Genomic DNA, 16,141 nt, shown 5'->3' with positions numbered 1-16,141 from the left:
CAGTAGAGTCTCACTTATCCAAGCCTCGCTTATCCAAGCCTCTGGATAATCCAAGCCATTTTTGTAGTCAGTGTTTTCAATACATCGTGATATTTTGGTGCTAAATTCGTAAATACAGTAATTACAACATAACATTACTGCGTATTGAACTACTTTTTTGGTCAAATTTGTTGTATAACATGAAGTTTTGGTGCTTAATTTATAAAATCATAACCTAATTTGATGTTTAATAGGCTTTTCCTTAATCCCTCCTTATTATCCAAGATATTCGCTTATCCAAGCTTCTGCCGGCCCGTTTAGCTTGGATAAGTGAGACTCTACTGTATTATTATTCCCTTGGTACTTCCAGTACCCTTATATCTCCTATCTTGTTTCTTCATCTGTTCTCCATCCTTTATTCTGAGACAATTCTATTGCCCTTCTTTCTCATCTAATAATTGGGTTGTTGTATGTCTTTTGGGCTGTGTGGCCATGTTCCAGAAGTATTCTCTCCTGACGTTTCGCCCACATCTATGGCAGGCATCCTCAGAGGTTGTGAGGTACCTGCCATAGATGTGGGTGAAACGTCAGGAGAGAATACTTCTGGAACATGGCCACACAGCCCAAAAGACATACATCAACCCTGTGATCCCGGCCATGAAAGCCTTCGACAACACATCTAATAATTCTTTATATTATAATTTTACATTTTTCATTTCTTAAATAATTTTTTTATCAATTCCCAATCTGTTTGTTTTTTTTGGTTTGCCCTGAGTGTTTGATAATAAGTATGTTAATTTATCCATGTTCATAATTTCCAAGATTTTATTAAACCAGGAATTTATATCTGGTCTGTTTTTCGTCCTCCATTCTTTTGCGTAAGTTATTCTCGCAGCCGTTGTTAAATAATTAAATAAAAAAATTGGTTCCTATCTTCTAAATCCAGCATCCCTAAGAGGAAGAACCTGGGATCTAGGCTAATCTTAATTGACAAAATCTTTTGTATTCTTTGATGTATTTCTTTCTAAAACTCTTTGGCTTTCTCACAGGTCCACCAGCAATGGTAATAGGTGCCTTCATGCTCCCTCCATTTCCAACATTTGTTGGAGGTTTTTTTTTTGTAAATTTTGGAAAGTTTTTTTTGGGGGGGAGGGGGGTTAAGTACCATCTATGGAAAGTACCATCTATTCACTTTGTCTGCAAAAATATGTTCTCTTTAGGCATTTTCTAGGTGCTCCAGTGCCATTCTGTTATATGCTTCTGCTGGAAGTGGACCATAGAGTCATACTGGTTTAACTATAAATATTATCTCTAGGCATTTTCTAAGTTCTCCAGTGTGATTCTATGGTATATAGCACTTCTGCTGGAAATGACTTGCTGTGATTCACAATTTTGCGTTTCCACAGGAAATGCAAAAATGTGTCCCCCACAGATATGAAGGTAGTATTGTATTATAAAACTTTATTTCTAGACTGCTCTTTCTCCCCAAAGGGATTCAGGGCAGTTTACAGACACAAAACAAAAGGGCAAGCATTCAGTTTCTCAAATGAGTACAAACAAATAAAAATACAGTAGAGTCTCACTTATCCAACACTCGCTTATCCAGCATTCTGGATTATCCAACACATTTTTGTAGTCAATGTTTTCAATATATCGTGATATTTTGGTGCTATATTTGTAAATACAGTAATTACTACATAGCATTACTGCGCATTGAACTGCTTTTTCTGTCAAATTTGTTGTAAAACATGATATTTTGGTGCTTAATTTGTAAAATCATAAACTAATTTGATGTTTAATAGGCTTTTCCTTAATCCCTCCTTATTATCCAACATATTTGCTTATCCAATGTTCTGCCGGCCCATTTATGTTGGATAAGTGAGACTCTACTGTAATACAAGATAATGCACAGTAGTAACAGTAAACTTACAATGAAAAATTAAGCATCAAGATGAAAATAATAATAATAGAAATAATAATTATAACAACAACTTTATTCTTGTATCCTGCCCCATCTCCTTGAAGGGACGCAGCTCACATTTATTTATTTATTTATTTATTTATTTATTTATTTATTAGACCAGTTTGGCTCGGAGCAGTTTACAGAAATAGATTAAAACAATACACTTAGCTTTAAAATAACAATAAAAACAATAAAAACAACAATAAAAACAGACATAGCCCCGAGTTTTTCACCCATTGAAAGCTTGTCGGAAGAGAAAGGTTTTGCAGGTTTTCCGAAAGGCAAGTAGGTCTCGGATAGGTAGGTTTCGGACCAAGCCCAAAATACACCACAAAATACAACAACAATGAACATATAAAATCAAAGGCATACTCACAATAACCAATACCCTTCTCGGTGCGGTGAGCATATAATAATAAAATAATAAAAATAATAAAATATAATAATAAAACACAATCCAATAAGACATAGTAAACTAAAACATTACAACATTTAAATAGTAAATCTGATTTCCCCAGGGAGAAGACGGAGGTATCAGATAGCATAACGTTTTAAATGACTGGATCCAATCAATGGCCACTCACCTGGAACCCCAAAGTCATCCACAATGGCCTCCACCAGCCCCAGGATGTACAAGGCACTGCCGCAAACATTGGCCAAGAAGAACATGATCCCAATGCTGCCCCCAAACTCAGGCCCCAGAGCCCGGCTGATCATATCTGTGCCAGGCAAGTCAAGGAGCAGAAAAACACACCATCTGTCTCATCTCCAAGAAGAAATGGCTTCATATCACATTAGGGTTTTGTCTACATGGGTTGAAAAATTATGCTTCAAATTGCATTTTCTTAGCTTGTAGTGACCAAGTTTAGAAAGGGAGGTTGACATCCCAATCTATTCTGGATGGGATGGTGTTGCAACCCACATACTACTCTGGATAGAGTAGCTCTCCTGTGTGATTCAATGGCACTATTATTTTATGTGCATCCAAAAAAGTAGGATGGGATCCCCAAAATTGTATGCGTAATAAAACTTGGGAGTCTTCAAAGTCCTAGGAGACTTTCGGTTGAAAGGGATCTAAGAGGCTTAGTAGACCACAAGCTGAATATGAGTCAACAGTATGATGCAGCCGCTAAAAAAGTCAATGTTGTGGTTAGCAGCCAGCTGCATGAGTTTGAGGCCAGTCCATGTCAGAGTGAGCACCCGACCATTAAAATAAAAAATAGCCCTGCTTGTTGTTGACCTAAGCAACCTGAAAGGTAGTTGAATCTATCAAGTAGGAAATTTAGGTACCACTTATGTGGGGAGGCTAATTTAACTAATTTACGACACCATAAAAATCATCCAGCAGCGTTTGGAATGAGGAAGTATCCAAGGACTCGATGTCACAGTGGATGATGAAGCAGCTGCTCCCCCTGTGGCAGGAATCGAGCATACCCTCAGGAAGCTGGAAGCTGGAGAAGGTTAAATTGCCTCTGTGTCTGTCTTTGTCTCTGTCTCTATGTTCATATGGCATTGAATGTTTGCCATGTATGTGTACATTGTGATCTGCCCTGAGTCCCCTTCAGGGTGAGAAGGGCGGAATATAAATACTGTAAATATTTTAATTAATTAATTAATTAATCAGACTTCATAAATAGGAATATAGTGCCTGGACAGAGGGAAGCCATAGTCCCATTCACCTGGAATCATCCAGTGTTCAGTTCTGAACACTGCAATTTAAGAAGGATATGCATAAACTGGAAGACGTCCAGAGAATGGTAACCAAAATGGTCAAAGGTATGAAAGTCATGAATCTCTATGAAGAATGTATCAGGGAGCTAAGTGAGGACATGATGGCCATGTTTAAATATCTTCAATAGACTAACATCACCGAAATGCCTTTGTCTTATTGTGAAGGATACAATAGGCGCCACCGGCATCCAAGGCTCCATTGGTGGAGATGGCACATACAGAGAGGACCGTCATGCCAATGATGAAATAGGCCACCAGGAACATGACCAGGGAATGGTACAAGCCAGCCTGGCCCACCACGAAGCCTGTCAACAATGAGACAGAATACTAGTTGTTATTTATACATTGACATTCCCCAAGCTGGGCTTCAAAGAGGCTTAGAAAAATTGAAACCAAGGCACATAGGAGTGCATAATAAATTGAAAATATATAACGCATTTGCTGAAATCCAATGAAAATAAATATAGTAATTTATTTCCCCATATATATATACATATAACTACCCATATCTTGTAGTTTCAATTACTGCTTGAGATGTGGTTATACCTCTAGGAATTTACTTAGTCCTTCAGAAAATTGTATGGTACGTTTCCCTGTACCATGTATCTAGATAGGATAACTCGTCAGGTCCATCTACACTATAAAATTAATACAGTCTGGCACTATTTAAACTCCCATGGCTCAAAGCTATAGAATCATATGAATTGCAGTTTTACAGGTCTTCAGTGATTTTTTTGCCACAGTGCAGATGCCTTTCCAAACGACAACTCACATGATTCCATACAATTGAGCCATGATACTTAAAGTGGTATCCAACTGCATTAATTGAACAGTTTAGTTGCACTATAAGTCCTCCAAGGCAATTCTATGGTATGTTGGGACTAGCGGTCAGGAAATTTAATGGTATTCAGTCCTTTCAATAGTTTCAAGTAATGTATTTATATAGATGCGGTGTATCAAAAAAAGCAAAAAAATAAACATCAGAGGAGACACATGCTATTAGAAATCTTTGCACTCGGTTTTCAAAATCTATAAAATATGGCACAATTGACATCCATTTGAATCAAGACAGATGCGTCATGAAACTAGGCTTGCAGCAAAACATCCTGAAGGAATTCTTTCTCAAAAGCCAAAACTTGGAAGCTATGAGCTGAAAGTAACTTAGTAACAATAACAAGTTACTTTGGAGATAAGAAAACAAAAAAAGTCACATTTCGAAGACAATGTCATGAATACGGGCAATGTTTTTAACGGTGTTATGACTTGATAGCATTTAACAACAAACAGAAAATGAATAACAGTTTCTAGTTACTTTCAAAAGTTACATTTAAGGCAATTTTGTTTAATATCTTATGACTCCTAAGGCTAGTTGCCCTGGATAAAGTTTAATGGAAAGTAATCAACAGGAAACGAGTAGCGAAATTGTTGCAACAAATTCCTTTTTCAATCCAACAAGAATGACACAGAGTTCCCTGTTTTTAACAGGACAGCTTCTTTCATTGGTTTTAACTTTCTTTTCATTCCACTTTTTGTTTTGTATCTGAATTTTTTTTCAGTAGGTATTGTTAAATGCTTTGGGTTCTAGGTTGAGGAAAAGAACAGGTGTCTTAAACAATTAAATCGGGGGTGGTGGTGGTGGGGGGGAACAAACGATATTGTGGATTTATAGGAAGGGCGTAAAAGGCTTAAATTAAGCCTTGGTGGAGGCCGAACAGTTTCTAGCACACCTTTTCACTTTGCAAAGCTAAACACAAACATCCCAGGTTGTGCAAAAGGTTGAAGTAACTAGAAAAAGAAATCATTCACCCACTTAACTTCTTTAAATAAGAGGTCAAAGTAAGTATCACATTCTTCCTTGCTTTTTTGAAGTTAGAACACTATGAACGAATGGCATTGTGCTTTGAATGTGCTTTGTCTTTTAAAAAAAATTGCTCCATTCCTTTTTAACTTTTGTAAACATGTTGAACATCCCTTATCTGAAATGTCAAAACCGAAAACTGCCCACATGCATGGCTGAAATAGTGACACTTTTGCTTTCTTATGCTTTAGCGAACGCAAATGTTGTGTTCGAGAACAAAAGTATTAAATACAGTAGAGTCTCACTTATCCAAGCTAAACAGGCTGGCAGAAGCTTGGATAAGCGAATATCTTGGATTATAAGGACTGATCAAGGAAAAGCCTATTAAACATCAAATTAGGTTATGATTTTACAAATTAAGCACCAAAACTTCATGTTATACAACAAATTTGACAGAAAAAGTAGTTCAATACGCAGTAATGTTATGTTGTAATTACTGTATTTACGAATTTAACACCAAAATATCACAATATATTGGAAACATTGACTACAAAAATGGCTTGGATTATCCAGAGGCTTGGATAAGTGAGGCTTGGATAAGTGAGACTCTACTGTACATGCAAAATATCCATTATCTGTAATCTTTGGGACCACAAACGTTTTGGATTTCAGATTGTGGAATACCTGCCTTTGCATACAGGTGTAAATATAATGAAATTTCTTGGAGATCGGGCCCAATGTGAACACAAAATTCACTGATGTTTCATGTATACATTATATACATAGCCTGAAGGTAACTGTATACACAACATTGTGTATACACAATGGCCCGGGCTGTGGCGCAGGCGGGAGAGCAAGCCAGTGCAATTAACTGCAATGAATCACTCTGACCAGGAGGTCATGAATTCGAGCACCGCTCGGAGCCTATGTTTGTCTTGTCTTTGTTCTATGTTAAAAGGCATTGAATGTTTGCCTATATGTGTAATGTGATCCGCCCTGAGTCCCCTTCGGGGTGAGAAGGGCGGAATATAAATGCTGCAAATAAATAAATAAATAAATAAATGTGAACATGACACCATCAGAAAGCAAAGGTGTCACTGGCTCAGCCACTAACAAAGAGATTATTATGAGGATGGTGATAGGCCTCAGAGGGGAAATCCAGATGACACAAATGCAAACTAATAGGCAATAGATCCAGGTCAAAGTTAACAAAATGCTTCCTTCATTCGGTAAATTATTAACTCTATGGATTCATCGCAGCTAAATATTTCGATGGCTCAGCCACAGGAAGAGACACATTGCAAAACAGGCCAATTCAATCCAAGACAGACTGGATATAAATAGCTGTGGAACGAGTCAGACATTGACATTCAGGGGCAATTACAATCATTTTGCTTCTATGGTGCCAGAAGGGTTCGCAACACTTTGCAAAACATAACAGGACCAGTCCTGACCAAATAACAATTTGAAATTCCACCCCGAGGAGGAAACAGGAAAAGAACCAGAGATCAACTGGGAAGGAGTAGATAGTTGGTCTGGCTGAGTTGGCTTAGTTCTAGTTTCCAAGAGAACGTGGAAACAAAAGCATTGGGGCTAATGATAATTGGCAGGTGATCCTGTTGATGCTCTGGTCTCTCTCTGGAATGGAGAGATGACTAGGGCAATAGACACGATCGCTCCAGAGTGTCCCCTCTCGAGTAACCGAGCTAAACCAGCTCCTTGGTTTACTGAGGAGATGGCAGCGATGAAGCGAAAGAAGAGGGAACTAGAGTGCGTGTGGCGATCAGGGTATAACGAGTCAGACCGAACACGGCTAGGCTCCTATCTTAGGGCATATGCCGCGGCAATCAAAGCCGCAAGGAGAGTCCACCTTGCGGCCAACATTGCGTCCGAACAGAACCGTCCGGCGGCACTGTTCAGTGTCATCAGAGGGTTGTTAACTCCCACCAATCAAGGTGGGAGCCCTGATAACTCGGCAGACTGCTGTGAAGCATTTGCTCGGTTCTTTGCGGACAAAGTCGCTCTGATCCGTTCCGACTTTGACACCATGTTAACGGCAGTCTCTGAGGATGTATCGAGCGCATCTGCTTGTCCAGTTTTGTTGGATTCATTTCAATTGGTTGAGCTCGAGGATGTGGACAAGATCCTTGGAGAGGCGAGACCGACCACGTGTATCCTGGACCCCTGCCCATCCTGGCTGGTGAGAGAAGCCAGAGGGGGTTTGGCCGAGTGGGTGAAGGTGGTGGTGAATGCCTCCCTCCGGGAGGGTAAGTTTCCAGTGAGTCTAAAAATGGCTGTGATCAAGCCATCACTGGATCCCACTCAATTTGGAAACTTTCGGCCTATCACTAATCTCCCCTATTTGGGCAAGGCCCTGGAACATGTGGTTGCCTCGCAGCTCCAGGGATTCTTGGTTGACACTGATTTTCTGGATCCGGCACAGTCTGGCTTCAGGCCAGGGCATGGTACCGAGACAGCCTTGGTAGCCTTAGTCGATGATCTTCGCCGGGAACTGAACACGCCTACCTGTATTTTATAATGTGTTTTATGAATACTGATGTAAGTTAATAATAATTTTAACTGATTTATATTGCACTGTATAATTTTTATATATGCGTTTTATTGTAAGCTGCCCTGAGTCCCCTGTTGGGTGAGAAGGGCGGGATATAAATATTGTAATAAATAAATAAATAAAATGATTTGCAAAAAAAAGTGGGTTTTTAAGGAAAGGTTTGATGGAAATAAGAAACAAGTGACCACACAGGTGATTTGAGGGATAGATTCAAGCATGACAGACAGCAAGGAAGGAAAGGCAGAGCCAACTGAAGGAGACAGAAAACTTAACTGGACAGTGAAGAAGAGACTCACTGGAAAACTCTAGGAAGAACCTCATTACATAAGAGATGTTTGAGCATGGAATATGCTGCCTGGAATCCAGTGGAGTTTTCTTCCCTGGAGGTTTTTAAAAAGAGGATGGATGGTCATCTGTAGGGAGGGCTTGGATGGCATCTTCAAGCCTGGAAGAAGGAGGTTGGACAGAATGGCCCTTGGGGTCCCTTCCAACTTTATGATTTCATATCAGCAAGGAACATTCCTCTGGGGTTGCAGAGTCCTCTCCGAGGTCATCTAGTCCACTCCATGACTCAATGCAGAATGAAACTGACGCACTGCTGACAAATGGGCATCCATTTGCAACTTCCATGGTGAAAGTGTATAGTAGGACCACGGAGGATTCTTGTTTTATAATACAGAACGAAACACGGGTCATCTCCACACCTTACAACAAAAGTGGTTTCAAAGGCTAGTGATACAACAATAGGATCTGTTTTCAGCTTGGTTGTAAAGCAGAGCAAACTAAAGGACCTAGAAGAAGAGGAACTGTCATCTTCCGTCTATGAAGGTTTTAGTGAGAACAATACTGATTGTCTCTACAGATACCCTGAATAAACAGACTGGAGGCTGCTTATGTGAAACACTGAAAGGACCACAGGCTAGTTTACAATGAGATAGCAGAACTGCCTCTTGCTGATAGAATCACAGAATTGGAAGAGACCTCAAGGGGCAATCCAGTCCAAATCTCTTCTGCCATGCAGGAACACACAATCAAAGCACTCCCAACAGATAGCCTGTGACACTGTGATACTACAGCAACAAAGGCCATGACGAGAAATATATTATTATTATTATTATTATTATTATTATTATTATTATTATTATTATTATTATTATTGTTTTATTATGACACAGTAAACAAGATAGATATGCTGGATTTCATATCCCAAAATCACAAGTCGAACACTTCCCAAGCGTCTAGGACTGTGTGATGTATTTTTGGATGATGCGCGCAGATCCCAGCAGGGTGGCCTTTTGCAGTTGGCAGATCGTAATTTTGTCAATGTCTATTGTTTCCAAATGCCGGCTGAGATCTTTTGGCACGGCACCCAATGTGCCCATCACCACCGGGACCACCTGCACTGGTTTCTGCCAGAGTCTTTGAAGTTCAATCTTGAGGTCCTGATAGCGGCTGAGTTTTTCCTGATGTTTTTCGTCAATGCGACTGCCACCTGGGATGGCAACATCAATGATCCAAACCTTTTTCTTTTCCATAACTGTGATGTCTGGTGTGTTGTGTTCCAGAACTTTGTCAGTCTGGATTCGGAACTCCCACAGTATCTTTGCATGCTCATTTTCCGATACCTTTGCAGGTTTGTGATCCCACCAGTTCTTTACTGCAGGGAGGTGGTACTTGAGGCATAAGTTCCAATGAATCATTTGGGCCACATAGTTGTGCCTCTGTTTGTAGTCTGTCTGTGCGATTTTCTTACAGCAGCTGAGGATATGATCAATGGTTTCATCGGTTTCCTTGCACAGTCTGTATTTTGGGTCATCAGTTGATTTTTCGATCTTGGCCTGAATTGCCTTTGTTCTGATGGCTTGCTCCTGGGCTGCAAGGATCAGGCCTTCTGTCTCCTTCTTCAGGGTCCCATTCGTGAGCCAGAGCCAGGTCTTCTCCTTGTCAGCTTTTCCTTCAATTTTGTCAAGGAACTTTCCATGCAATGTTTTGTTGTGCCAGCTGTCAGCTCTAGTTTGTAGTGTGGCTTTCTTGTACTGTTTTTTTTGTCTATTATTATTATTATTATTATTAGTAGTAGTAGTAGTAATACACACAATCAAAGCACTCCCAACAGATGGCATGTGACGCTGTGATGCTGCAGCAACAAAGGCCAAAGCGAGAAATATCTATTACTATTATTATTATTATTAATAATAATAATAATAATACAAACAATCAAAGCACTCCCAACAGATGGCATGTGACGCTGCGACGCTGCAGCAACAAAGGCCAAGGCGAGAAATATCTATTATTATTATTATTATTATTATTATTATTATTATTATTATTATTATTATTACACACAATCAAAGCACTCCCAACAGATGGCATGTGACGCTATGATGCTGCAGCAACAAAGGCCAAGGTGATAAATATATATTATTATTTTATATTATTATATTAATTATTATAATAATTAATATAGGGTCCTAGAGCCATACCCTATAGGATACTGAGGATCTTCTGAACATGTGTTGAGTGAAAAAGACCCTGGGTTCGGAACATGCTCAGAGACACCCATTGCATTTGTCACTAGTTATGTACATTCATTCCATGATTTGAATCAAACACAAAGTAAATTGGGCATACTAGACACCCACCCATTTCATAAACTAAACAACCTTTTGGGATCCCTCCTACAACTTGCAACTTTTGGTTTTTAAGAAGGATAAGGTGGGCCTGAAACCTGCCAGGCAGGTTGGGACACAAAAAGGCACGTCACCTGGACAGGTGCATGCTTCATGTTGAATAAACTCAAGGGGATTTTCTGTCTAGCTTTTAACAAAGGCTAAGCAAACAGCCCTAGATGCTAAAATGGGTGTAAGTCTCTCTTTCACTTTTTCTTTTTTCCTTCTGCCAGATCTGCATAAATACTGCCAGCCCGTAGTTTCCAAAACCAAAACTCCCAAGACAGGGGTGGAGGAAGAGAGAGAGAATGAGAAATATTGGTTTTGGGGAGTGCTGAATGTATTGCGTGTCCTTAACCCACAACAAACCTAAAATTGGATCAAAACATTTGATAGTACCCTTCAGACACAATCAAAGGTTTAAGCTAGGCTCTACCTGTATATGAACCAAGCATCCCTTATCCAGACTTCCAAAATCCCAAAGAATAGTAATTCTGAAATCCAAGATACTCTTAAATTGGGTGGAAAAGATAGTGACATCTTTGCTTTTGTTTTCAGATTTTGGAGTACCGTATATACTCGAGTATAAGCCGACCTGAATATAAGCTGAGGCACCTAATTTTAACACACACACAAAAAAACTGGGAAAGCATTGACTCCAGTATAAGCCGAGGGTGGGAAATTTCAGAAATAAAATAGATAGCAATAAAATTACTGTAGTGTCTCAGAGACCCCCGAGTCATGACCCCGTCGCCATTATGGATCAGACCGAAGAAGAGATGGGGTTTGTGCCATTTCCGCAAGATTCAGCTCCCTTCCAGATGTCCCCTGTTGACAGTTTTAGCCCACAGTTAATTAAAAAGGGCCTTGACTCACAGCCCGGTTCTCCAGAGAGCGCTCCTTTTGACCGCAGATTGTTTTGGGAAACATCTCGCTCGGAGAAGCAGAATCTGAGAAGAAGCGCTAGATTAGCGGAGAGAGCAAGCGTTAATTAAGCCGGTTCCCTTGAGAGTTTCCCGGGAGGATTGCATCTGTTGTTGACTTAGTCCACTTTCCCTTGGGAAAGAGTGTTCAGACACCTGGCTGGAGTGGAGAGTGTAGTCCCATAAAAGTTCTGGGCGCCGACTGACCTTTGCAGTGTTCAACGTGTCAGTTGAGGAATTCACATCGACTCTAGTTCTGCAGCGCGCTACTCTCGAGTAGACCGACGTTGCATCTCGTCTCCCTGTCAAGCCTGGACAGCGATTCAGCTCTACCACGACTAACTTTGCCTTGCCTTGTATCCTAGCCTCGGAATTGATCCCTGGAGCTCTTTGACAGATCTAAAGGTTTGAGTGTGTTTCAGTTATTGGATTTAAAACTTTGAACTCTAATACTGGACATCTACTTTCACATTACTGGACTATATTTGACCTTTTCTGAAAGGACTATTGCTGGACTATATACTCTGCATATTTTTAGTTGTCTCTTTTATTTCCTTAATAAAGATATTAGATTGTTTATTGGCCTCCGTGTCTGGTTCTCAGTGCTCACGCTGGCCTGAGGTGTCACAATTACATTAATTGAGGCATGAGTAGGTTAAATGTTTTTGAATATTTACATAAAGCTCAAATTTAAGATAAGACTGTCCAACTCTGATCAAATCATTATTCTCATCTTCTTCAATGTAAATGTGCTTATGTATCCTTTTAATAATAATAGGGTCTCCGGTGGCACAGTGTGTTAAAGCGCTGAACTGCTGAACTTGCAGACCAAAAGGTCCCAGGTTCAAATTCTGGGAGCAGAATGAGCGCCTGCTGTTAGCCCCAGCTCCTGCCAACCTAGCAGTTTGAAAACATGCCAATGTGAGTAGATCAATAGGTACCACTCCGACGGGAAGGTAACGGAGCTCCATGCAGTCATGCCGGCCACATGACCTTGGAGGTGTAATAGAGTAAAATAATACATGTAATAATAATAATAATAAATACAGGAAAATGATACATGTAATAATAAATAAGAGTAAAATAATAAATGCAATAATAATAATATCAGAGTGAAATAATAAATGTAATAATAATAATAATAATAATAGAGTAAAATAAATGTAATAGTAGCAACAATAATATCGAAAAATAATAAATGTAATAATACCAATAATAATATCGAAAAATAATAAATCTCAAGTATAAGTTGACCCAAATATAAGCCAACCAGGACCCTCACCGGAGTATAAGCAAAGGGGGGCTTTTTCAGTCTTAAAAAAAGGGCTGAAAAACTAGGCTTATTCTCGAGTATATACAGTACTTGTATTTGCATGTAAATGCATAATGTGTTATGTGGATGAAACAGGGCTTGTGCTGAACCATCAGAAAGCAAAGGTGTCCCTCTCTCAACCACCCATCTGGACAATTTTGGATTTTGTAATCATGAATAAAGTTTGCTCAACCCATACTCTGCACAAAATTACATTTAGGCTATGTATAGAATATGTATATGGAACATACATGAATTTCATGTTTGGACTTGTGTCCCACCTCCAAAACAACTCATCATGTACATATCTGCAAAAACAGGTGTTCCAAAATCTGGAAAAAAGCAACGGTGAACCATTTTTATTTAGGTTTCACATATATACCATTTGCACATATAGCTGAAGGCAATTCCAGGCAACATATTTTGAATGAGTTTGAGCATGAAACAGAGTTTTTGTACAGTAAACCACCAGAAAGCAAGAGCGTCACCCTTTTAGGCCCCACTTACACAGCCATATAATACTATTGGAGACCTCATTGTATGGTCAGTGCAGGCTCATGTAACACAGTTAAACTCTATTGAACTACCTTACATGAGTTTACACTGACCATATAATGCAGTTTCAAATTTCATTATATGACTTCAGCCGACCGTGTGAATTACCATTTTGGGTTTTGAAATTTTTTGAATTTCAGATTTCTAGATAAGGAATACTCACCCTGTACTCATTTCATCCTATCTGTGTCTATTTTTGGACTATATACGCCCCAGGGTAGAGGCCCATCTGCTTAAACTTTGAGGACACTACATCCATTATTAAAAAGTACTACCAAGTGCAACTGTTATTAGCAATGAGAGTAGTCCTATATTGGACCTTTTAACGCCTTGGATGATTTTTATAATTTATATTCAATTATGTCTATTTTAAATCATGACTTGTTTAATTTGTTTTTAAATGCATTCTTTGATGTCTCAACTGTTGATTTTATGATATTATATGATTGTATTGGGCTTGCCACCATGTGAGCCGCTCCGAGTCCCCGTTGGGGAGATGGAGGCGGCATACAAAAATAAAATTATGATTATTATTATATTGTATGACACAGCAAACAAGACAGATATGCTGGATTTCATATCACAAAATCACAAGTCAAACACTTCTCAAGTGTCTAGGACTGTGTGATCTATTTTCGGATGATGCGTGCAGATCCCAGTAAGGTGGCCGTTTGCAGTTGGCAGATCGTAATTTTGTCAATGTCTATTGTTTCCAAATGCCGGCTGAAATCTTTTGGCATGGCACCCAGTGTGCCCTTCACCACTGGGACCACCTGCACTGGTTTCTGCCAGAGTCTTTGAAGTTCAGTCTTGAGGTCCTGATAGTGGCTGAGTTTTTCCTGTTGTTTTTCGTCAATGCGACTGTCACCTGGGATGGCGACATCAATGATCCAAACCTTTTTCTTCTCCACAACTATGATGTCTGGTGTGTTGTGTTCCAGAACTTTGTCAGTCTGGATTCGGAAGTCCCACAGTATCTTTGCGTGCTCATTCTCCAATACTTTTGCAGGTTTGTGATCCCACCAGTTCTTTTCTGCTGGGAGGTGGTACTTGAGGCATAAGTTCCAATGAAACATTTGGGCCACATAGTTGTGCCTCCGTTTGTAGTCTGTCTGTGCGATTTTCTTACTGCAGCTGAGGATATGATCAATGGTTTTGTTGGTTTCCTTGCACAGTCTGCATTTTGGGTCATCAGCTGATTTTTCGATCTTGGCCTGAATTGCCTTTGTCCTGATGGCTTGCTCCGGGGCTGCAAGGATCAGGCCTTCTGTCTCCTTTGTCGGGGTCCCACTCGTGAGCCAGAGTCAGGTCTTCTCCTTATCATCATCGTTGTTGTTGTTGTTGTTGTTGTTATTATTATTATTATTATTATTATTATTATTATCCATTTTGCATGGCAAACTATAGTTTTGAAGAACCTACATTTATATATCCATAGAATGATAAAGCTGGGTGAGACCACAGAGGTCATCCAATCCAGCCCCATTCTGCCACGCAATATCTCTCCAGATATTGTTGAAGGAACAACGTCTAAAAGGTGGGATGCTTCTCACCCCGGTTTATAGGAAGATGTGCGTGTCAGGTACATGAGAAATGCAAACACTCCTGCCATAGAAAATGATCTCAACCTCTTTTCAGTTCCTTGTAAAAATATGAACCAATGGCTCTGGGAAAGGAGCACGTGAGAAAGTTGTTAACCACAGTTTCCAAATGTACTCAAAGATGTCGTGGCTGGAAATGTGCCATAAACTACAAGCTCCGCAAGGCTCAGGAAAAAAAGAACCAAGACTGACAGTATTTCTTTCCTGCAGCCACACAAATAGGCGATCTTTCCACTCCTTCAATGTCGTTCCTCATCATTGGTTTGGGAGCAAACGGAGAGTATGAGGAGGCTCCACAGTTCAATGGTTTGGCGCATGCTTAGTATGTGGAAAATTATTTTGTGGGCTTTTGTTTGTCTGTTGGACGCATACCTTGCCATTCAACCGGTTTCCAATCCAGCTTGCGGAAACAGTTATTTGTTTGCTATGAAATGAACGCAATGCTTAAACAATACAAAGGAACAGCCTAAGACCAAATGGCGTAACAAGCCTTTGGACCAAGTTTCCAGTTCAAAGCCCTACGTAGATTCCTAGAAAAAAAGATCAAAAAACTGATACAGGTTGAGCATTTTTTAATCCAAAATGCTTCAGATTAGAAGTGTTCTGTATTTTGGATTTTCTTCATATTTTGGTATACTTGCCTAAACATAATGAGATATCTTGGAGATGTGACCTAAGTCTAAACATGGAATGAATTTATGTTTTATACACATTTTCTACAGAGAACATGAAACAAAATTTGTGTACACTGAAGCACCAGAAAGCATCCATGTGGACCTATAGCGGAAGATATCTCTTCTTCTAATGTCTCCTAAGACTTGAGAGCAATCTCAAGGTGTTCTAGGAATAAATTTCTGTCCCTGGAGAAATGAAATGAAGAAAATTGGAAGTACAGTAGCTCTAAAGTCTAACTCTAGTATTGAAAAATGTTATATATTGTAGAAATTAATAAATAAATAGAAGCATTACCACAGATTCTGAACCAAGATATACCCTGTAGTATAATAAAGTGTCACTCTGGCTTGTGTAACAAGTAAC

At 39.6% G+C, this 16,141-nt stretch overlaps 1 protein-coding gene across 1 annotated transcript in view; it reads right to left on the bottom strand.

Annotated features, from left to right (window-relative positions):
- The window catches only part of LOC100565784 (solute carrier family 12 member 9), a 170,614-nt gene that overhangs the window by 127,440 nt on the left and 27,033 nt on the right, over positions 1 to 16,141 (bottom strand). Inside the window, exons 2-3 of the mRNA XM_003225491.4 lie at positions 3,844 to 3,978; positions 2,527 to 2,661 (exon numbers count right to left, since the gene is read on the bottom strand). Of these exons, the coding sequence (XP_003225539.1) occupies positions 2,527 to 2,661; positions 3,844 to 3,978 (270 nt within the window). The remainder of the gene's footprint in view (positions 1 to 2,526; positions 2,662 to 3,843; positions 3,979 to 16,141) is intronic.

The sequence above is a fragment of the Anolis carolinensis genome, chromosome 3 (assembly GCF_035594765.1).
Source record: "Anolis carolinensis isolate JA03-04 chromosome 3, rAnoCar3.1.pri, whole genome shotgun sequence".
NCBI lineage: Eukaryota > Metazoa > Chordata > Lepidosauria > Squamata > Dactyloidae > Anolis > Anolis carolinensis.
The sequence above is the reverse complement of the archived record's forward strand: the minus strand, read 5'-3'. Positions and strand labels throughout refer to the sequence as shown.